This window comes from Amblyomma maculatum, chromosome 1 (genome assembly GCF_055883805.1).
Source record: "Amblyomma maculatum isolate TAMU_Amacu chromosome 1, ASM5588380v1, whole genome shotgun sequence".
NCBI lineage: Eukaryota > Metazoa > Arthropoda > Arachnida > Ixodida > Ixodidae > Amblyomma > Amblyomma maculatum.
The window spans coordinates 456,152,175-456,175,779 of NC_139344.1; the positions used below are offsets into that span (position 1 = coordinate 456,152,175).

General features: G+C 48.4%; 2 protein-coding genes across 3 annotated transcripts in view; one reads left to right on the plus strand and one right to left on the minus strand.

Moving 5' to 3' along the window:
• Window positions 1-23,605, minus strand: part of Men (NADP-dependent malic enzyme) — a 194,884-nt gene that overhangs the window by 123,955 nt on the left and 47,324 nt on the right. The window contains exon 1 of one of the 2 annotated variants that reach the window (XM_084603168.1): window positions 2,122-2,445. The exons of the other annotated variant lie outside the window; for it this stretch is intronic. The gene's annotated coding sequence lies outside the window, so the exon portion shown is untranslated. Of the gene's footprint in view, window positions 1-2,121; window positions 2,446-23,605 lie in introns of those variants that run through there. 2 annotated transcript variants of the gene reach the window in all.
• LOC146209719 (uncharacterized) lies at window positions 19,042-20,119 on the plus strand. The gene has a single exon (XM_084597603.1). It carries the CDS (start codon window positions 19,042-19,044, stop codon window positions 19,837-19,839), a length of 798 nt encoding a protein of 265 aa, XP_084453729.1. The 3' UTR covers window positions 19,840-20,119.

Here is a 23,605-nt window from a genome sequence, read left to right on the forward strand (position 1 = left end):
AGTACATATGATATGAACATGTCCAGAAATCGAAAATATAATTCAAAAGACAAAAGCAGGATTTTTGAAGGCTACTGTTGAGCACACACACACTGACACTCAGCTAGGTGTAATCCGACTGGTCGAACACGTTGAAGGACTCCAGGCCGCCGTCTAGGCCGATAGGTTGACGCCCATCCCGTATTTGGTGGAGATCAAAGTTTTACCCCAGATACTTTGAACAGTGTATTTTCATTCTGAGCAGTTTGACGCCTTTGAAGGCTTTCTTTTTCAATTATTTAAATTAATTGATAAATTGCAGACTCTAAAATTTTTTAATCAGCATCATCAAGCATTGGCTTTACATTCTGAGCATGATTCGACATTTGAACTGGCCCCCTTTCCTTTTTTTTCCTGTTTAATTCATCAATTATTTACTTAACTGCAATGCTTTCATTCACTCTCGCGTATCACACACCAAATCAACCATCAATCACTAGAATAACAATTTACTATAATACAATTTTTGTTAAGCTGCCCCGGATTATTTCCGTCACGCTTTGCCGACAATACTATTAAGACGACTATTGCGCCGACGGCTTTTGGACCGAAAGAGTTGTACAAGCTATCGCTTAATACTGTCGCGCGTCAGCTTTTGGAAGCGAATCACATAAGAGGGAAAAAGATGCCGAGTGTTAACGACAGGTCCGCAGTGCTGTAACGAATATTACGCGTTTAGGAAAGCTCTTAATCGAGACAGCCTCATTAATGAAGGCTTTTTTTTTTTCATTTTGTTTGTATCTTGTTAGCTCCGTATAAGTTTTTTTTGTAATCGGTATTCCTCTTTGTCCTGCCGCGTTCCGGAATAAAACTGCTACCAAGTGAGCGCCCGTCTTGTTTATCCACTTCTTATGCTGCTTTTGCGCCTTAAGCTCAGCCATTGCCGCCAACAAACAGTGAACAAGCTAGCGCAACAATGCATCTTGCTGCAATCCAGTCAGGAGGGTTCAGGTAAAGGACACTGCTGCATGCAACGACTGGTCGCCTACTGATTGTTGTTTTTTTCTTTTGCTCGAAGTGTGAAATGGCCAGTTATCCGAGCATTTATTTGTCGGTGTGAACTGTGAAAGCCATGCCTCCACAAAATCGCCTCTGCAGGGGCAGTGGAGAATGTAGCAGCCGAGTTCATCCGGATCTGAATTGAGTCCACGTGGCATTGTTGAACCCTAATTTCCACCTTAAGTTGCAGTCCCAAATATGCAGAATCCGCAGAATAGTACGGCCTTGACAGCCTTTCAAGCCGTTTTCGAAAGCCAAATGTGACGGTCCCTTCTTTCGGGTTTTCGCCAGGCAAGTATAACTCATGACTGCACAATACACTGCGAATCGCTTCAAAAAGAAATGATTATTAGTCGCGACATTCGCAGTTCTATCATTCACTGATAAGACCGCGCCACCGGCACGCAATTATACATTTTCCAGACACACGGTTGGATACGAATACACACTGCTGCAAATTTAAAACCAGTTATATTATATACTGCGTGTTTAATCGACGCAAACCTTTAACATCCACATTGCGGTAATCCTTGAGATACAAAATGCCGACAAAAGCTTCAGCGGGCATTACAGAATGAACAATGGTAATTGAAGAACCGTCTCATCGAACATAACTGCTACATGCGCAACGTCATAGTTGTCTGGTCCGGCGGGATTTCACTTTAAGTACCCTGGGCTTGCCGTCCCAAAATATAAATAATGACGCGAAAACGTCTGAAACGAGAAAATTAAGCCGTATCGATCAGCTGCACGATAACGGGACGCCCGCAAGTAGCATGCAACTTTACATCAGCCGCATTTTGAGGCACGCTTTTCATGAAATCTGTATTCCATGGAAGCTGCTTGCGAATGCAAAGCACACACAGAAGTTCTGATGTTCAAACTAAGAGCCCCAGAGAGAAAGGCATTTACGTCGCATTTATGGGCGTTCCTTACGGCTGCCCTCACGTTCGCTTTGAAACCACGCATGGTTCGCCGGCTGTCGTACAATCTTCATATAGGTGTTTATTGCCAACGAACGCAGGCACCGTAAATGCGCGCACTTAAAATATCTTGAAAGAGGTACCGAGAAGGGAAACTCACCGATTTCAAAGCAGCGGTGAGTGACGCAACCGGCGGTTGCCGATTGGAACGTCGAGCAGACGACGCCGGCGTTACTAGCAGACGACAATCCTCGCGCTCTGCCGCTACAAGCCAAGATCGGCTTTCGCAAAGCGTCGACGCGAAGAAGCAGCTGGAAACTACGCTCCGAACGGTTTTTCACTTCTGCGCGATCGGCGGAGTTCTTCGACCAGTCTTCAACGCGCACATACGAAGCCGCAGTGCCGGCCTTTCGAGTAACGAGCGCGAACAGCTGCCGCTTTCGGCATGCGCGCGACGCCGCGTCGACCGACCACGTGGTATGCGTACGTCGCGCGAGTCCTCTTCCCATTCATTTTTTTTTTTTCTTTTATCGTCTGCCGACTGCGCGTCCTCGGCTCGTGCGCGTTTCGCTTTGTTTTCTGAACTCTCCGCCAGGACGCAACACGCAAGTTTTCCCTCGCCCGCAATGACGTCGCATACCCTTTGTGGCACTCCCGAAATAAAGAGAGAAAAAGAAAATAATGAAAGAGGTGGCAAGGTGAAACGGCGCCATACAGGAAAGCCCCGCCTTTATTGCTCCCGCCGCCGCGGGGAAGACAAAGGAAAAGATCAAAAAGCTAACAAATAGGGGCTGGTACGAGAGCGAACAAGCATGACGTGAGGTTGGTTGCACGATTCTTGTTACGTTGAAAGGAAAAAGAAAAGTAAAAACCCCGAGATCCTTTGGGCAGTCTTCGAGGAAGGGCAGCTAGATATATATATATATATATATATATATATATATATATATATATATATAGAAGAGCCACTTACGAAGCCATTCTTGCGTACGGCCTTGCGAGCTCTGTTATCTTCGAATGTCGAGACCTACAGTGTATCGCGACCTTATCTCGTGCGATGGCCACGTCTATCGCGATTAATATATGCAGAGATTACTGCACGTACAAATAAGCCTGATCGTTACCTGCGTCTGAGTGTCTCGGAATGGAGGCCAACTTTTATTTTTGAGCGAAGTGAGCAAATACGGAAAAAGAGTAAGAAAGACACCACATGACCGCTTAACGCAACGCAGACGAAAGTTTCATTCAGTGCGTGCCTGACTCGCGCGCTTTTTTCTGCGTTGAGAGTATGAGTTGTCCACAACACGGACGCCCTGATATATATTTGTATAGTTGCCTAGACGAGCTCATCGAGCTCAGTTATTATCATTTGTTGGATATTTAAGTGAACAGGGGCTCATCAATAGATGCTACACATGAGGAAATATCACGAAGGCTTATAGATCATTTCTAACAGCCGCTCTGGATAGTGCGGCCTGACTGAAAATGTATGGCAGCAAGATAGAGCAATACATTCCACCAGATACAATCGTGGTAGCATGGGAAAAAGGAACGTGGTGACCGCGGCGTGTAGTGAGGGGTCACAGACCTCACTTCTACAAAAGCAGCAAGAGTCCGAGACAGACAGCATCGAAACAGCTTTCGGAGCCTGCACTCTGCGAACGTGCGTCTTTTTCCTTTTCTGCATTCAATGCCCCTAATGAATATGAAAATTTGCATTCGCTTCACTGCCTGTACTCACTTACTCACAATACATGGTAAGGGGCCAGAGCTATATTGATTAAAAAAAAATGCATCGGGCCACGACTCGTCAGGTCACGATAATCGTACCTGCAACTGCACGAAGCAAGTTCATTTGCAACTGCACAAAGGTACTGCTAATTATAGATCCAAAGAGACAGTTAAGAGCACAGAGTCATTTCCAATATTCTCGGGTACTACTAACATCTATTAGTATTTCTCTGCCGCATTATGACATGAAAGTAAATTCGTTCAGTTAAAGCATGCGACCCTTGTATTTATTTGCAAACTCTCTTTCACTTTGGGACAAATCATCGCTTAAATCTGTAGTATGTTTTGAATTGTACGAGTTCCCCTATATGTATTCTGTATGGCTTCAGCATAACCGTAACACTCAACATAACCTCCCGTTAATGCAACCGCGGCGATTCTGACGTCACGAGGTGTGCATAGTACATGCTAGTACCACATACACAGATCATCAACAAAGCAAAAAAAAAAGGGGGGGGGGGATAGAGATTACAAATTTTCCGCCTTTTTTAGGGTCGGAGTCGTGGTTGTATTTTGTAGTGTCGTCTGCGACATATTCTTGCGTTCTGCTGTCCAGCATGCCGTTTTGCTTTTCTAAATATTATCCAGGTGTGGCGCTACCATCAACGCGCGTTTTCTAAACACCACTTCATCCCCCTGGGAATGCTGAGAATACTAAGTTTTGTACTGGGGCTCGGCTGTAGCGTCGGGCCGAAAACGTATAAGCTACCTCATAATCAGCAATTGTACCGCAATGCTCTCTTCCGAGCGCAGATTAGAATATTTTCATAGAGCGTTTTTCGACCCCTGCATCAATAAATTTAACGCGAGTGAAAGTTCGGTGTTAGTCTGGTAGGCAAACATTGGCAGTATTTCATCTCCGTTTGCCTCGCCCTACTGCTGCGGCTGAATCCACATTTTATGCCCAACAATAGCCATGTCAAATATGAAACCTTACCTTCCGATCATTCGTACACTGTTCCGTGGTGCATGGAGTACACCGCCGCCAGATGTGTCAGTCATTGAGTAAGTCTAACCCGCAAACATCAAACGGAGAAACGGTTTAGCCGCACTGTGACGCAGCGTCTGTTCTAAGCGCCTCTGGGATAGGCAACACGCGCGCAGCCATTAGCCAAAATCGTTGGTGTCCCAAATGCCGCCCCGCCCTCCCCTCCCCACTCCCCGGCGTGACGTGAGAAGGAGCTATGTTTTGAGGCACACCGGGAATCCGCATAGATTACAGGCGCTTCAGACGATCCATAGGGGAACCCCGAGCACCCGACGAAGGCGACTCGATCTTAATGGTGCGGAGGCAGCCTTTCCGAAGAGCGCACTAGGTACTCGCTCTTCTCAAGATGGGGTCAGCGACCCATTTGTTCAATCATTTCACCCCTCCAAAAGCAAAGCAGCAGGCCGGTGGGTGTACATACCGTGCAACTGCGGTTCGAACCCCGCACCTACTGCAGGGGGATGTCGGATGGATGGATGGAATATAGGAGCGTCCCCTTTGAAACGGGGTGGTAGCAGTAGCTGTCATGCTTATTTTTCTCCATATATCTTAATTATTGATTTAGATTGGTTAACTAAACCATCATTCTAGTTATTAAATTTTTCTTTTTACATTACTAGCATTATGTCACTTCTCTGCTTTTAAGCCACCAATCTTCCAGTCGTTTTTTGCTATAGTTTCCACCGCCGATTTATTCACCCGGCCACTGTTATCTCTAAACCCCAGAGCTTCAGGAACAGTGATTGCGCCTGCACCAACTTCCCGATGGATACCGTTACATTCGAGTATAAGATGGTTAATTGTTTCTGTGGATTTACCAGATACTGCACATGCGTCATCTCCATTGTTAAATTTCTTTTTGTAGCTGCGTGTTCTAAGGCAACCTGATCTAGCTTCAAAAAGTAGGGCACTGCCTCTTGAGTTATCAAAGAAATCTTCCTTCCTGATCTGCATTTTCCACTTTCGGTATAATTCCCCACTCTGTTTCTTTTCCATCGAATTTATCCAATTTTTACCTTCTGTGTTTTTCACCTGTTGCTTAATGCTCTTTATTTCTCCGTCCTTGTTACTAGCATACTTACTAGTTAGTTTCCTAGTTCTTTTCCTCCATTGTGAGTCAACGCTTTTTAGGTACAGGTATTTAAATACTTTAGCTGCCCATCTGCTACTGTCCAATTTCCTCAGGCGTTCCTCATATAATATTTTACTTTGAGCTTCCCGTCAAGACCCCAATAGAGCACATCGTTGCGGACAATAAAATAGCTCCGGCTTCTTGGCCGAGGGCACCCAGCACTAGTGGTTGAAGCCTGAGTGCCCCCCTGACAAGCCGTGGCGCATGCAGTCAGATTGCGTACACTGTTCCGGTTATCTGCAAGCCGACAGGGGCTAGCTAAGCATCCGATCTGTGCATGAAGAGCGCGTGCCATGCAGCCATGGCCAAACAATTTGAACGAGCGAGGAGTATGTTACGGAGCCAACAAGAACAGACGATAATGGGCAGACTGCAAACGAGGTGAATGTGCATTACTTCTGCGATGGCAATGACTAAGTGTAGAAAGCTAGGCATTTTTCTATGTTTCTAGCCCAATTGTGAGACATTATTCCAGCCAACGAAAAACACGGACGGAGGTAGAAGAGACAACACGAATACCGGACTCCAACTGAGGTTATTCTACAAACAGGCGTATATCTATAAAAGGGGGCGCAAGGCCATAAAAGTATTCCGCGACCAGATAACTATATCGGAAACATGCACAATGCAATGCCAGTCTTTTTTTCTTTTCCCTTCACATCAGCAGACATTCTACCAACTACCTGGCTGACCCAACACATTTGCCTTGAAGTAATCTGTTTATTTTTTTAACAGCGCCACAGAAGGGCCGCTGACGCAGAAATGACGTTGACGTCATTTACTAGGCGGCATATGCGTCCCTCCTTTACAGGGGCTGAAAATACAATACGCACGGCACACTTGTCGCCGCCCTTCTTGAGGCGGTGTCACACCTGATGCCTGTAGGTCACAACTACAAGTCGCGAACGTGCATTTCCTCTTTGCTTGCGCCGCTTACCAAACTTCCCCTCGCGCTGGTTTTCCACCACAGAGACCACAGTTTCTGTTGGGAACCCAGCCTTCTCTAATCGCCTCAGCTGCAGGGCATAGGCGCTACCACGCAAATGATGCTGCACGACTTGACAAGAGCAGAGCGTATGCAATTTTTTGCTATAGCTTTTTTCACGAGTTTGGAATGGGCGGATTGGTAGTTAAGAATTTGTTTCTTCGACCGTTGCTTGTACTGCCAGCACAGACGCGTTTCTTTCAATACAAGGCGCACATCTAGGAACTACATGCGACCCTCTTGCGGTAACTCGCCAGTAAACTTCACGTGAACGCGTTACTAGCAAAAAATTCAAGAATGTTTCTCATAACCATACCTCTATCCTGAGCGTTAGTCACATTCACTACCACGAGGTAATCGCCTACATACCTACACAATTCCTGCACGTTTGCGTTGTAAATCGACGCTTGAATATTCTTGTCAATAGTAGAAAAAAATATATCACTTAGTGGCGCAGGAGCCTATATGCACACTCCTTCTTTTTGCATGCAATAGCGATCATTAAAGGTGACGAAGGTGGATGAGAGATAAAATCTTAAGAGCTATAAAAAATTGCCGGTTGATAACCCTGTCTTATCGTGAGACCACTGGCCCAGTGTCTTCAATGAAATTCCTTACTGCGCGGATTAAGGAATGCCGTTTGCGCAGTGCACAGCATTAATGCTACGCCGGGGTATGGGTCTACCGCTGTGTAATGTATAGTAGCGTACTACAGAGAACTTTAGATGGAACTGTATACATATTCGCTTATATAAATAAATCTCTTTCCTGTGATAAAAGCGAAAACTAGCCAAAACACTATTTGAAATGGCAGAATATATACAGTGCGCTTCTAAAAATCCCTTTTTGGAAAACAAGTTCAATATTTCATCAGTAATTAAAATACATTTTCTCGCTGTATTCTGTATGCGCTATTTCTTGTGCCAAAAGATTTGATTTCAGCACAAACAAAAAAATGCATCCACACTAAAAATTCAGAAGCCGTCATCACTGAAACGATCGCCCATCTTGCATCTGCGCACGGCCAATGTAGTTCCCGGTCAGGCCTGCAGAATGCGTTATACTAACGTCCTCTGCGGCAGCGGTGGCATGGTGAGAAACTCCCGAAGCATATACATATCAGCACGGCAGTTTTCAGGTAGCTTCACATGAAATATGGCGGTGCACACAAGAAGGTAGCCGCCACCAAATGCGTTTGAGACATTACAGAAGTATCCGAGACCCAGGTTTAGATGAAGTTTGGGAGGTTGCGCGCGATTGCATGCAATATGCTGACTAAATACAGCGCTTCTAACTTTTTCAGCTGCTTAATAATTAATATTACACGTATGTTTTCATCTTGTATTTTACCATCATTCGGTATGTGTACCGTGGCTAACCTGCTTATGTACTGTACTAGCTGTTCATCTAGATTTGTTTTCATGTGTAAAGATGCTTTTGCATTACCAGTTTCGATTTATCAAGTGCAGAGTATTACTGATCTTCTTTTTGCTCTCGTTCATTCCACCATTTGATCATTTGTACAATGTTTATGAGCTCTACCATTGCATAATGTAGACAATCAGTGGACGCTGCCAGGCTGCTTTCAATGCAGTTGTTTTGCCCACTGTCCCCATCGCTGTCTGTAGATTGTGTGTGATGTTAAACCAATAAAATAACATATTTCATTGAATAATTATAAAAACAACTGACAACTAGGATATGCAACAAGAGTGAGAATAATGCTATCTTATGCAACATGTATGCAGGGAGACGCGGAATAAATCGTTCGAGGCGTAACTCTTTCCGCTCGTTTCATAACTGCCGCCTCGGGTGCTTCTACGTTATATAATATAATTAAATTCCGAGTGGTTGTCGATTCGCATCAGTGGGAAAATCTCGTCACATTCGCCCGTTAACGCGCCTTTTACCGAGCAAAGGATCCACCACCGCTCTCTGTGAGCGTACTGGCTCATCACGGATATGGAGTGTAAACAGATAATAATAATAATAATAATAATAATAATAATAATAATAATAATAATAATAATAATAATAATAATAATAATAATAATAATAATAATAATAATAATAATAATAATAATCGCGGATATTGCTCTACTGCAGCAACGTCAAGTATCTCTCCGTCATCTGCCGTGCATACAAGGTTGCAGCCGACGCTTACATAACCATTCTTACAAGGCAACTAAGCTTTTTGTCTAACAATGGACTTCTAAAATGAAAACAGTTCGATACATAACATCCCCAAGTGGCGAATGCATTGACGTGATAGATGCGCCAGAAGATCCTGAAGTCTTGCTGATATGTGTGCGACTGTTCTTAATGAAACATTTGCGAAGATTTTTCCAAATTCACTAAACGTTAGCTTGCCTACTACTTACAAGTAGGATTACTTGACTGTGCGTACAGTGTTTATACCGATTCATTCGATCAGTTTATTAAGGCACAACAATTTCACTCGTAAGCCGGTAACAACTTCGTCAATGCTGAATTTTTGTAAAGCATTATTGCCTGCAAATATCCGATAATAACTAATGATTTCCAGCATAGGCGCTAAAATTCTACTGCATGCCGACGAAGTGAAAAATCAGGAAATTGGGTTTTCATCCTTGGTAACTAGACCTCACCGACGACTCATCGCCACTTTTCCCTCATCACAACGGTCCAGAATTACTGGAGAGAGCATTTTTTTTTTTTTTCAGTTTTGTTATCTGAACCCAATTCTCTTTTTCATTGGCCCAGCATTGATTTTTGGGAGTTCCAAGCGACGGAGGGCCAGAACCTCTTCATCCGCTGGAATAAATAAAAAGTTCTGCTCTCTCTGGAAGTTATTACTGTCACGCGACGTCTAGCTTCCCGCCTTCACCTTCTTAAAATTGCTCATCGAAACCTGACAGGCCCTTAAAAGAACGCCCTCCATGGAGGCCCTCCGAAATTGCTCGATTTTCATGTGTCGCGGTTAATCCTGTCTCACGGAGACACCAGCCAGCCTGCTGTGATGTCGCGAAAACGGTCGAACACACTTGACGCTCTTTAAATGGATGCATGGCGGTAGAATATTTGCCGCTTCGTCATTGAGTTGTATCCGACTGTAACATCCTTCTACGTGACCCATCGAATATATGCAATCGGTGCAAAGAATGGCTCACAGAGCTAAGTGAAAGACGTGCGCATGTCCCATCGACCTCACACTATCAATAAATGTTTCCTTAGAAGCTGTCAATTAAAAATATATATATATACGTAGGTGACCCACGTTTTTAGACTGTGACCACACGTCTGCTGACCTCGATAACCCCCAATAATGCGCACTAGAAATATTTACAGTCACCAAGCAGGAGACAGGTAAGAGTGTCGCTTCAGCGGGAGAACCCGGCCACCGCCCTTGCAGGGAAGACGAAGAAGCTGAGCACCCAAAGTCGGCTGCACAACGGTCGAAGGTAGGGCCCTCGGACTTGGCCGGGCTGCGTACTTCGCTCGCAAAAGGAACGCACGGCCAAGGTAAGCGACTACCCCACAAGTTCGCAAGAGGTCCGCGTATGTTAACGATATGGGGGTGCTTCCGCTGAGATAATCTAGCGTTTCCTACGTCCATCGCGCAATGCCCAATGATGGAGGAAGGAGCAGAAAAGGATCTTGCAGTCTATAGTGGGCGTAACTATAACTGCTAATTTCAACGAACCGGATGCGTGATAACAAAAAGCCACATTCGGTGCCTTTTTTTTTTTTTTTTTTTTACAGCGCTTATCCCAGTATAAAAAAGAAAAGAAAAGATACACATTCCATGCCAGATGGAAACGTGTATAAGATCATGGTTAAAAAAAAAATGTCTGACCAACTGACCCCACAGTATACTCTGTTATGTAAGGTCATGTTTCGTGAGCAGATGGCTACATATATGTATACATTAGCTCTGTCAGGTGTCCTGCCGCTGCGTATTGTTGCCAAATTAGCCGCCAAGATCGATCGAGCGCTGTCCCCAAGGTCGACGTCCTGAAATTACGAGCGTGCATTTAAAATTCTACGCTGCGTAAAACACGACGAGTTCGCACTGAAAGATAGACTCAATGGGAAAGCGACGCAGGCGAAACGGCCGCCCTGGTAGCTGTACGGATCGGCCTCGGCTAGGATGGGGTTGCTCAATATGCGGTACAGAAAGCGAAGCGTACCTAACAAGGGGAATAAGGATCCATCCGTCAACGACTGAGATCTACCTAGTTGTCTGCCGCCGCTCCCCATTGAGTAAGCACCTGAAATAAGATTGAATAGATGCGGGACAATAGCGCTACTCCGAACTTATATAGCGTCATTCAGATCATGCTACACAATTGAACGGAAGACTGAGGCAACGAGTCCATGTCTAAAGCACAGTTTGTTGGGAATGCATTCACTAACACGTGGAATGGCCGAACGATTGCGAAACATAAGAAAGCAGCCAACAGCATATTTCTTGTGTGTGTGTGTGTGTGTGTGTGTGTGTGTGTGTGTGTGTGTGTGTGTGTGTGTGTGTGTGTGTGTGTGTGTGTGTGTGTGTGTGTGTGTGTGTGTGTGTGCGTGTGTGTGTGCGTGTGCGTGTGCGTGTGCGTGTGTGTGTGTGTGTGTGTGTGTGTGTGTGTGTGTGTGTGTGTGTGTGTGTGTGTGTGTGTGTGTGTGTGTGTGTGTGTGTGTGTTGATGAATATGAGGTAATAATTAATAGCGGACGTAGCAGGTTAGAAAGTATGGAGGAAAAATCAACTACATGCCGTGGTTGTTGCTTTTTGCTTATCGTTGCGATTTCTTGTGGCTGTGATTGTTTTTTTTCTACTGTCTAACCAATTACCTCCATGATTTTATTTATTTATTTATTTATTTATTTATTTATTTATTTATTTATTTATTTATTTATTTATTTATTTACACTGCAGCTCCATCTGGAGCTATAGCAGGAGTGGGGGGTGAACATGATATAAATAAACTAAGTATACAATACAGCCAGTAGAGCAGTAACAAGACAGAATTTAAACAAAGCAACAACACTAATAACGGCTAGAGGTTACTTAACTGTGTGAAATAGTCAGTTTGCGAAAGCGTCAGTAAATTTTGTAAATGAAGGGAGCGAAGTGAGCCAGGAAGCTTATTCCAAGCTGCGATGGTGCGAGGGAAGAAGCTGTTATGAAATGGTATATGTCGAGCAAAGTAGGGGACAATATTAAGCTCATGGTAGTATCTGGAGGTAGTAGGCCAGGCTGGAGTAATGTAACTGTTAGATGAAAGTCGATAATGAGCATGAATAATACAATACAAAAATTTCAACGATTCCAAATGCCGGCGACGTGATAGTGTAGTAAGCTGTAACGAAACTAGGGCTGAAGTAGGCGAAAAATCACGGTGATGCTGGTGACAAATGAAACGAATGGCTTTCTTTTGAACTCGTTCGATCTTGGTAATGTAAGTTAGTTTGTGAGGGTTCCATACAACGCATGCATAGTCTAGTACGGAACGGATTAATGATTTATACATTAGTAACTTCACATCACTTGGAGCTTGAGCTAGAGTACATACTAAATATCCTAATTTCATGAGGGCTTTGCTACAAATGTAATCAATATGCTTGGACCAAGATAAATTGGTACTGAAGATAACTCCCAACTATTTACAATTAAAGACCCTTTCCAATGACATGCTTTTACATGAATAGGCGAAAAAAAGAAGGGGAGGAGCTGTTAGAAAATGTCATGACTACAGATTTACGAAAATTAATACTTATTTGCCAGTTATTGCACCATTCAGAAAATGTAGTTAATGAACTGTTCAGTTGATAATGATCCCCAGGGCAATTAATTATGCCATAAATAACACAATCGTCGGCATATATATGCGAATCTTAGATCTGATATTATTCGGTAGGTCGTTAATATAGAGTAAAAATAGAAAGAGCCCTAAAACGGAGCCTTTTGGCACACCAGAAGAAACCGGGGCCACATAGGATTCACCTGAATTATGTGTTACGTACTGGGAGCGGGCTGAAAGAAAATTATATATCCAATTAACCAAACACGGATTATTTAAAATAAGGTTTAACATGAACATGAGTTTAGAATGAATAACAGTGTCAAACGCCTTAGAGAATTGAATAAATATTGCATCAATTTGATTACCACAATCTAAGAAGAAATATCATGTACAAATTCGGACAGTTGTGTTATTGTGCTAAAGCCCCGTCTAAAACCATGTTGAACATTAAACAAGATATTATTAGTTTCTAAATGCTCTGTAATATGTGTACTAGTGAATGATGGCAACACTCGGTTATCATGAGTAAAAACGGACTGAAAGAAGGTGTTCAAAGCGTCTGAAATTTTTTAGGGCATTGGATTATCTCGCTATTGTCTAGGAATGTATTGGGGGTGGGATGGCCTTATGAAAATACTAGACCAGAACTTTCTAGGATTAGTGGCTAGAAAGTTCTTCAATTGAACACGAAAAAAGAAGACCTTCGCTGATTTGGTGGCAACATGGAATTCGTCTTTTGCTTGCTTAAAACGAATGATGCTGTCTGGATTGCTTATTGATTTCAGACGCCTAAGCCTTTTTTACCCGGCGGGATAAGTGTAAAATATTGCAATTCATCCATAGCAGCTTGGTATTTTTCTTTTTAGTTTTAAGAGGAACAAATTAATCAATACATGTCTTAACAATGCCCTCAAAACAACTGTGGGGGCCCACGCTACATATCTCTAGCGCCCGTGGCGCGCCGCGCTTCCAACGGCCGCACCACCTTCCCAAGGCTCCTTGCGCGCTGCCGGTTTCCCTCTCCCCGCTCGTTCGGGGATAACCGGTCCCGCGCGAGGGGTCTATAAAGGAAGGCTCGTGCCGCCGTCTGGCCTTCTTGGTTCCTGGCTCGTCACTCCCGCTTCTCCCCTGGCTCTCTCCACGAGCACGACCCGCAGCCACCCGGACGACGACCCCGGACGGCCTCGACGACCCCCGCGCGTAACGTGAGATAAAGAATGTTTGTTACACGGCCCACTGTGTGTTTTGTCGTGCGCATGCCTGTGGCAGAGGAATCGCCCACAACTGGCACCCAACTGGGGCTGAATTAGCACCCATGTGGACGATTTTTCTGCCAACGTGGCAGCGCACGGCAACACGACGGGCCGGTCCTTTGTGTGTTAGGTACGACGCCATTTTGAGTTTAGGGCTAGCGTGTGTGCATATGAGGCGGAGTGTAGTATAGTAGTGTTTGTACAGTGTTTTATTTTGTTTTCGGTTATGTGCGTGTTTGTTAGTGTCGGGCGGTTTGTGTTTTAATTTTTTTTTTGTGCATATGTTAGTTTTATGAAGTGTTTAGCCTTTGTGACTAGCCTCTTGATGCGGGCTAGGTGGTAGTCGTGCGCGTTTAGGCTCCCGACCGGCCTTAGTTGTTGAGTGAAATGCCTCCGAGAAAAGACGTGCCAGATAGGGCCGCCGCTTCGGACGCCAGTGCGTCCGGAAGTGAGGTAAAGGACGCGGTAGAGTCTGTGCAGGTTACCGATGCGGCCGCCTTGATGAGGCAGATGAACGAGGTGTTGTCGGTGTTCGCCCTTCAGCTCGGTTCGGTGGCTAGCGCCAACCAAGCCACAGCTGCGGCGGCAGTCTCGCGTCCGCGGATAAATGTAGAGGTTCCCTCCTTTTCCGGTTACACGGACGTAAAGTCAGTCCACGAGTTCCTGCAAGAACTCGAGGATTATCAGACGGCACTGGGTTCCCCAGACGACGTGGTGCTAGCGCAGGTAATCCCCGTGGCACTTGTTGAGAGCGCGGCGCGGTGGAGACGCTGCCAGCCGGCCTTCCAGTCGATGGCAGACTTCACAGATCGCTTCCGCGCCGAGTTCTTGCCGCCCGATTACGAACGCCGGATGCTTGAGGAGCTAGCGTTGCGCACACAGCACCCAGAGGAGAGTCTCCTCGAATATGTACGCGCAATGCAGGAGCTCTACAAGAGGGCAGATCCCACGGCAACCGATCTTGAACAGGTCGCGCGCGTGATGAGGCAATGCCATCCGCGCTTCAAGCCGTATTTGCGGGGACGTGGTTTTGCAAACCTCGAGGCCCTAGCACAGGAAGCGAAGGTAGTACAGGCGGATTTACTCGCTGAATTGCGCTACCAGCCACCCCCCAGGCCAGCCGAATCGCTAGAGCCGCGATGCGCCTGGGCCGGAGGCCAGGACTCCGCGCCGCGCGCCAGGGGCGCAGACGTAATGACGATTGGGCAGGAAAGGCCAGCGGAAGGCTCCGATATTCCTCGCGCTCTTGACCCGTACGCGTTCGAGCAGCGGCGTCGAGCTGGGCTCGCCAGCGACGTCCGCACAGGCGCGGAGAGAGGGGAAAGACGTCCCCAACCGCTTCGTGGAACGCGGCATCCCCCGACCGCGCGGCAGGTGAACGATCGGCTTTGCTGGAATTGCAACCAGCCGGGCCACGTGGCACGAGAGTGTCAAGCAAGGCGTACGCAGGGAAACGCGGACCGCCGGCGGCCATAATTGGTGACACCAGCCTGTCGCCGTCGGCGGGAGAATTTCGTGGTAACCACGGCGGACAATGGGAAATGTACTCCCACGCCGCGTCACCGGGCGACCGCCCCGGGGGCGCAGAGGCTTTTGTCCCCCTTGCCTGTAGAGCGCAAGGAATGTTGTCGCGCTCGAGCCCTTTTATGCTAGTGCGGTTAGTTGGTCAAAGCTACTCGGCACTCGTTGACACGGGCTCAACTCTGTCATTGGTCGGTGATGATGTTTTCGAGGCCTGCCGTAGATGTAACATCCGTGTAAGGCCAGCAGAAACCCCTTTGAGCTTAGCAGCAGGGACAACAAAAGCAGAGGGAGCGGTGCGTCTGGTCCTGCGTTTTGACGGCAGGAAGCGGAGGCATCGTTTCGTCTATCTGCCCGGCTTAGCCATACCAGTTATTCTGGGAAGAGATTTTCTTTCGAGTGAAGGCATTGTGCTTGACATGGGGGAGAACGGCTATCGCTACAGCCCCTTCACCCCTCTCATTCCCTTTGTTAGCGCGCCCAAACAGGAATGCGTCGCTGAGCGAGCGAGCGTTCACGCTTTTGTGGCAGAGGGCTCCCCCGCGACACTAAATGGTAGCCCATTAGAAGCAATTATCGCGTCCTTCTCAGGAACCGGTAGTCAGCGCCGAAGGCTTGTGGAAACTTTACTCCCGTTTTCGGATTGCTTCACAGAGAAACCCGGCAGAACCGACTTGCTTCAGCACGAGATCGAAACGGGTGATGCGCGTCCTTTCAGATGTAACCCGCGGCCGTTAAGCGCGCATAAGAGACAGCTTCTCGACAGCGCCCTTGACGAGATGATAGATACCGGCGCGGTGAGACCCTCACAAAGTCCCTGGGCGTCCCCAGTGGTTCTAGCGCCAAAGAAAGATGGTTCGGTCAGGCTGTGTGTTGATTATCGAAAGCTCAACTCACTGACGCCTACGGTTGCGTACCCTTTCCAGTCGATCGAGGCTGTGATGTACGCGTTAGGGAGCGCAAGGTTCTTCACAGTCCTGGATGCAAGCAGAGGGTACCTGCAGATTGAGGTGGCGGAAGGTGACATTCAGAAAACCGCATTCACCTGTCACCGCGGGCTCTTCGAATTTACTCGACTCCCGTTTGGTTTGTCTAATGCACCGAGCACGTTCATGCGATTGATGGACATCGTGCTGGGCGATGCAAGGTTCAACTACGCGATGGCGTACCTCGACGACGTCGTGATATTCTCACAGTCGTTCGAAGAGCATCTCATTCACTTGAATTCCGTTCTTGAAAGAATGAGACGTGCGGGTATAACGATCAACCCAAAGAAAGTGCAGTTGGCATCGAAGAGAGTGAACCTCTTGGGATTTGTGGTTGATGATGGCACTTTGAGACCGAACGATGACAAACTGCAGGCAATTTTGAACTACCCCTGCCCGACGGACGTGAAAAGCTTGCAGAGGTTTTTGGGAATGGTTGCCTTCTACAGACAATTCATCCCTAGTTGTTCAGAGCTCGCTAGGCCGTTGAACCAGCTGTTGCGAAAAGGCTCGAAGTGGGTCTGGGGCAAGGAACAGAACGACGCTTTTGTTGCCTTGGCTCGCGCGATAGCGAACACCGCTAGTTTGCGCCTCCCCGACCTGAACAAGCCGTTTGTCTTGCAGACAGATGCTAGTGATGCCGGTGTAGGAGCTGTTTTGTTGCAGGAACACGAGGGCAAGCTGCGCCCTGTCGCGTTCGCTAGCCGCACGCTCACATCAGCGGAGCGGAATTACTCCGTGACCGAAAAGGAATGCCTGGCGATAATGTTCGCATTGTCAAAGTTCGACATGTACCTAGACGGAGCGGTTTTCACCGTGCAGACAGATCACCAGGCACTTTCGTGGTTAAAGAGGCTGAAAAACCCCGCAGGCAGACTCGCGAGATGGGCGCTGACGTTGCAACGTTACGCGTACGCCATTGAGTACCGCCGGGGCAGCATGAATAAGGTAGCCGATGCGTTATCGCGCGCACCGTTGAAGGCTGGCAGAAGCGCAGAAGAGGCGCAGACCAGCATTACTGGAAGCGGCGTCGCCGCTAGTGGAGAGGAGGAGAGGGCGGACGCGAGTGTCGCGCCCTGCGTAGTTAAAGAGAGAAAGGAGGTGGACAGAGTTGCCGCGCTGTGCTGCGAGAGAGAGAAGGCGCAGCAGCTGGTGGCGGCGACTACTCGCCTGCCAAGAAGTGAGGCAGAGAGAAATCTGTCTTGGGGAGTAGCGGTCAGTAGGGAAGAGCTAATTGAGGCCCAGAAAGCAGACGGTTTATGCCAGCGGGTGCTGACAGAGCTTGCGAGTAGTGCAGCTTGCACCGGGAACGCTGAGGGCAAGTACGACGCGTATCTGCTGGGCGAGGATGGCTTACTGCTCCGCTACATCCCCCAACTTGACGAGGAAGAGGCGATTGCATCCCCCTTCCGAGTCGTGGTCCCGAGGAAGTTGCGGAAACGATTCCTCCAGTACTTCCATGACTCAGCGCTGGCAGGCCATGGCAGCGGCAGTAAGACTTATGACAAGTTATGCCGTGTCGCGACCTGGCCAGGTATGAGAAAGGATGTGCTGGGTTACGCCCGTACATGTCCTGTTTGCCAGGTAGCCAAGCCTCGGGCGGGGAAACCCGCTGGCATGATGAAGCCGGTAGTTAGCAACTATCCGTGGCAAGTGGTCGCGTGCGATATCATGGGACCCCTCCCTCGCTCCGCGCGCGGACACCAATATATCCTGGTAATAACGGACCACTATTCCAAGTGGGTTGAGGTTTTCCCTTTTAGGAAGCTGGTGTCAGAACGGATTTGGGAGAAACTGTTGGAGACATTCACTCGTTTCGGTTTCCCTTCCGACTTGATTACAGACAATGCTTCGTATTTCACAAGCAAAGTCTTTGTTGATTCCTGTCGGGCGCTTCAAATCCGCCACAGGAAAACGAGTCCCTACCACGCTCAGAGCAACATAACCGAGAGAGTGAATCGGAATGTTAAGAGTATGCTGGTTGCGACGACCGAGCAGCACAGAGATTGGGACGCACGGCTGTCCGAACTGGCTTTCGCCACTAGAACAACCGTGAACAGGTCGGTGGGTATGACACCTGCTTACTTGAATTTTGGGAAAGAGATCGCTTTTCCGCTAGAGAACGCCCTACTTGACGCGGCGGGGCCCGCGCCCCCTCCGCTTACGCAGTACGCGGCAAAGCTTCGCGAGCGCCTTGAGGCAGCGCAGCGCGCGGCTCGTGAAAACCTCGATGTCGCGCGCATGGAGCAAGCGGATCAGTACAACAAAGGTCGTCGTCACGTCGTTTTCAACACGGGCGACTTGGTACTGAAAAGAACGCACCCGCTTAGTAACGCAGCGCGTGGTTTCGCCGCGTCGCTAGCGCACAAGTGGGTTGGACCGTTCGAAGTTACGGCACGGACTACGCCCCTCACCTACCAGCTGCGGTTGTTGGCGAGCGGTGAAACCGCTGGTCCGGTGCACGTCGCAGACTTGAAAGCTTACCACCTTCGCAAGGACGATAACTGCGAAACGGTGGAAGCTCAAGGCGATTCAGCGATCTCTCCCCCGGGAAGGCGAACACGTAGTGGCACGGTTTGCAACCGACGCTACAACCTGAGGACCAGGTAAAACCCGTGCTTCTCGTCTAACCCCTCTCTGCCCCTCACAGCATGCCACCCAGGCGGTATCCCGGCGCCCGGATCGAGGGCACCCACCAGGTGCACAAGCAACAGAGGCTGCGCCAGCGGCCTGGAACGAGTGGGCGCGGTGCCCATCGTCACCGGCCTACCGGCCCGGAGAAGCACTGGAGAAGCCCCCCCAGTGATTTGGGACACGGAAAGCGTTCGGGGGGCCCACCCCCAGGCCTGGAGCCGCAATCCAAGTGGCACAGGACTGTGCGGCACACCGCCACCTGGACCACGGTCGCCGACGGGGCGGCGGTCTCCTACTGCGCGGGGTCCAGGTGGCGAGACCAGGCCCGGCCTCTCCGCGGAGAGGCCGCGCAGTCGGTGCCAATGCCGTTCCGGGGCCTTACCTTAGAGGACCGGGACAACGAGCCCCCGGCCCACTATACAGAAGAGGAGCGCGCAGGCCTGTGCGGTCTCTGCGGCACCCTGCTTGTGTGCCGCGCCGTCCACGAGGCCGGGGCGCTGCATAGGAGCCGTGCAGAGGCGGCGGAGCGGCTGCACCGGGCAGTGGTCGCAGCGACCGCTTTGGCAGCCGGACGGCCCGTCCAGAGGGGCAGCCCGGAGGAGGCAGCCTTACGCCTCCTTCAATCGAGCCGGCCTGAGCTGTTGTCTCCGGCGGCGGAGGCCATCATCGCCCAGGCGCGGGCAGGGTCCCCAGCGCCCCCTTCGGTCTCCACGGACGTCAGCCCGGACCCGGACGATTTGGATCGCCTGCTGGCGGACTCCGGGTCGGACGCTGAGGGGGGGGAAGATGTGGGGGCCCACGCTACATATCTCTAGCGCCCGTGGCGCGCCGCGCTTCCAACGGCCGCACCACCTTCCCAAGGCTCCTTGCGCGCTGCCGGTTTCCCTCTCCCCGCTCGTTCGGGGATAACCGGTCCCGCGCGAGGGGTCTATAAAGGAAGGCTCGTGCCGCCGTCTGGCCTTCTTGGTTCCTGGCTCGTCACTCCCGCTTCTCCCCTGGCTCTCTCCACGAGCACGACCCGCAGCCACCCGGACGACGACCCCGGACGGCCTCGACGACCCCCGCGCGTAACGTGAGATAAAGAATGTTTGTTACACGGCCCACTGTGTGTTTTGTCGTGCGCATGCCTGTGGCAGAGGAATCGCCCACACAACTAACAAGAGCATCGATATCATTTGCATTGCTGAGCATCAAAAAATCATCAAAACAATTGACAGATAATCAGTAATGGATAGATCATTATAGCTTTGTTAAAATCACGAAAAGAAGTAAGATGAAACTCTGGTTTATAAATCGCGCATGCAATAGGCCCAACAACTGCTTTATGGTCAGAGATTCCATCAATAATTTCATATTTGTAACCTTTAGTAATTACATCAGTAGACAGAAAAACCAAATCCAGGAGAACATTATTCCGTGTATCTTTAGTAACAACCTGGGTAAGTCCGAAAATTAACGAAAAGTTCAGCAATTCCCTACACACACTTGATTCTTTCCCAGAAAGCTGCATAGACTGCCAATGAATATTTGGCGTATTGAAATCTCCCATACAGATAAAATTAGATGCACTAAAGTTATTTTCGAACATGAATCGGTTGAGGCTAAGTATGTTATCGATACTGGAGCCAGGAGGTCTGTAAAAGGCACAAATTACTATGAAACGTTTAGACAATCTGAGTTTGCACCATACAGACTCGGTATCAGGAGGACTAGGTAAAAGAGTGACTTTAAAATCGGCTCGGAAGAGTAGAGCCACGCCTCCGCCTTTACCAGTTTGCTGATAAGCTCTAAATGCAAGACAGCCAGGAGGAGTGAACTCCGTGTCTTGAACACCCTCATGTAACCACGTCTCGGTGATTAAACGATTAATTATTATTTGACAATCAGTAACAACAAAAAATAAATGTCCTATGCTTTCGTTTGTGTGACTGTTGGCTCCCTTATCATATATGTGTCATTATGCATATAGCCCCTCATTTTTCCTGCATTTTTTTTTTTTGCTGATTAGCTTGACCAGGAATTCGAATCTTCTGACGCTCTCGACGCCGTAGGTTGCAATAATTCTGTTATAGCCTCCTTGTATTAAGCAGCCGTCACCGTAGCGCTGTGGCAGATCGCGGGAAACGAAATTCGAAGGGAGTGAATTCTGATCCCACCTGAGGCATGCGATTGTTTTTGCTTTTTCTATCTAACCAATTACCTCCATGATTAATTGCTGCTTCAAATACATCAAAAAGAAAAAAGAAATCATCTGTGCTTTCCATTAGTGACTGTTGACTCCTTATACTATATGCCATAACGAAGCCCTCATTTTCCCTGCATTAGTTTGCAGAAACGCTTGCGAAGGCGTGCGTGCACAAAAGGACGCCGCACTTCACTGCTTTGTGCTAGCAGTGAAGAGAAGACCGTCAGTACCCGCCGCCAGTGTTTCGAAAACGCGGATACACGCGAACGGTTTTTCCCATACTTCCGTCCGTGCTTTTTTTCATCACCGGGCTAGCTGCTGTCGCGAGAAAGCACGATCAAAGGTCCACATGTCAAAGGTTTCGTACACCAGCTCAAATGGAACTCGAATCGGAATCGGTCATATTTCGAGACCAGGTGTCATGACTAAGATTGCGGCCGCGTACAACTCGTGCGAGAGAATTATAGGGCAAGGCGACACCCATTTCCCAATCTATTTACCCCATAGGGAAATATGAAAGCGGAGTCTTTGGCATCCCATCAGCAAAACGTTAGTGCAACGACACGATAACAAAAGCGCCGAGCTCTTATTGCTGTTCAGTCAGTACAACTCGACACAGCTTATTTTGAGCTGGTCCTCTATATGAACTAATTCCAACTTGCCCAATACAGCGTGCTGTTCAATCGAGATGGTGTCGGCCCATTGCCATGCCGTCACGGTCAACCGCCATATACGCGTCATGATGGGCTGGAAGACTGAATCCAGTTTATTCTGATGCTATCACAACAGGCTAACTCCATAGGTTAAGTGGTCTCCTTTGGCCTGTCACTTCATTCCTTGGTTGTATCCGATAACAGTGACGTGTTGTGATCAGCAAGATTCAAAACTGGATGTCAACGCTTTCAATCAAACAGGCGCTCTAATCAGCATATCTGCGCCGGTGGTATAATTTTTGTTTGTTTGTTTGTTAGCATAGCTGCCTTCCAAGCAGTTGGCCCGGGTTCGATTCCCGGCCGACGCATCTTTTATTTTTTGCGTGTCCCATTCTCACGCAATGGAGACACTGATGTGGCTCATGCACAGCACTGCTGTTATAATTCCACCCAATGCGCAATTATTCTGGAGGTTACGGCGCTCAGGATGGTTTGAGCAGCTGAGTCGCAAAATGATCGCCGATACCAATCTTTCCATACCGCAGAGCTATGCGCGTACGGGCCACTGCGCACATGCCCAGTGGGCCCCTAATAAATTAAACTCGTAAAGAGTTATCGGAGAGAGTTGTACGACTGGAAAATACTTTAGAGAGCTTTCTGCGAAGTGAAACTCTCTGAGTGAGAAGGTTTTAGGGTGACCCTCATAGAGCTCATTTGGTGCTTGTATGAAGCGAAGCATGTTGGGTAATCTGTCATGTTGTCGTTGGCAGCAGACGACGCGTAGCGCAGCCAGGCTGAATTGACCGAGTGTCTTGCCGTTTCCGGCGGTCTACCAAGCAAACAGGCGGCTGCTCGTGCGCTGCCCTTACGTGCATGCAAGGTGTCGGCAGATTTCCGAGTAACGTATGCGTCGGCGCTGTGCCCGCAAGATCGGGCACCCTATAGAGAAAAGGCAATATCAGGGCGGAGTGGACCTGTTCAAGCTACGCGCAGACGACTGAGCTATATGTGCATGAGTCTGGACTTGCGGCCGCCGTCAACATCGCCGGCATTCATGATTTCTAATTCTGGCGACTATTTTGGTACTAGCCAGGACTGGCGTCGATCTCGAGTCTAGGAGTTGGTCCGTGCGAGCCATTCACTTCGGCGTCGCTCAGTCAGCTCATTTGCATTTTCGCACTGATGCAGGCGTATTTTTGGAATCGTGAAGAACACGCAGTCGGCCTGTCCGATCGCGCCAGCACCGTCTGCGCGCATTAGACAACCACGTAAACGCGGCTGTGCTGCATTGCGGTGATACGTCGTTTGTTGACAACACGGCGGATCACCCAGCACGCATCGCCTCATGCAAGCTCACTATATTGGTAGCGGTATTGGTAGCGGATAGCTCTCCAGCAAAGTTTAAACCTCCCTTTAGGTGCCTGTTAAAGCCGCAACCCTCTAGGGAGAAAAAAAAAACTTTACATTGAATATTAGGGCATAACGCGACGCGTAATAATCTCGTGGATGCGTACTGGTTAAGCTGGATGCTTTATTACTGCCCCTACGCATCCGTATTTGATCGGGGCAGCAGATGGGAACCGGCAATGACAGTTTGTATCGTTGGCAAACAACTACATCAGGGCCGTGACACATATATCCTGTACTGCGAAATATACAGCTTCAGAATGATTACTCTGTAATGTTATTTTACCCCTCTAAAGAAGCCTTAAAACGCCATATGTTAGCGAACATATACCGGGT

What these genes read in the sequence shown, in the direction of transcription:
- LOC146209719 (XM_084597603.1), top strand. Translation starts at nt 19,042, where the DNA reads ATGCCACCCAGGCGGTATCCCGGCGCCCGGATCGAGGGCACCCACCAG.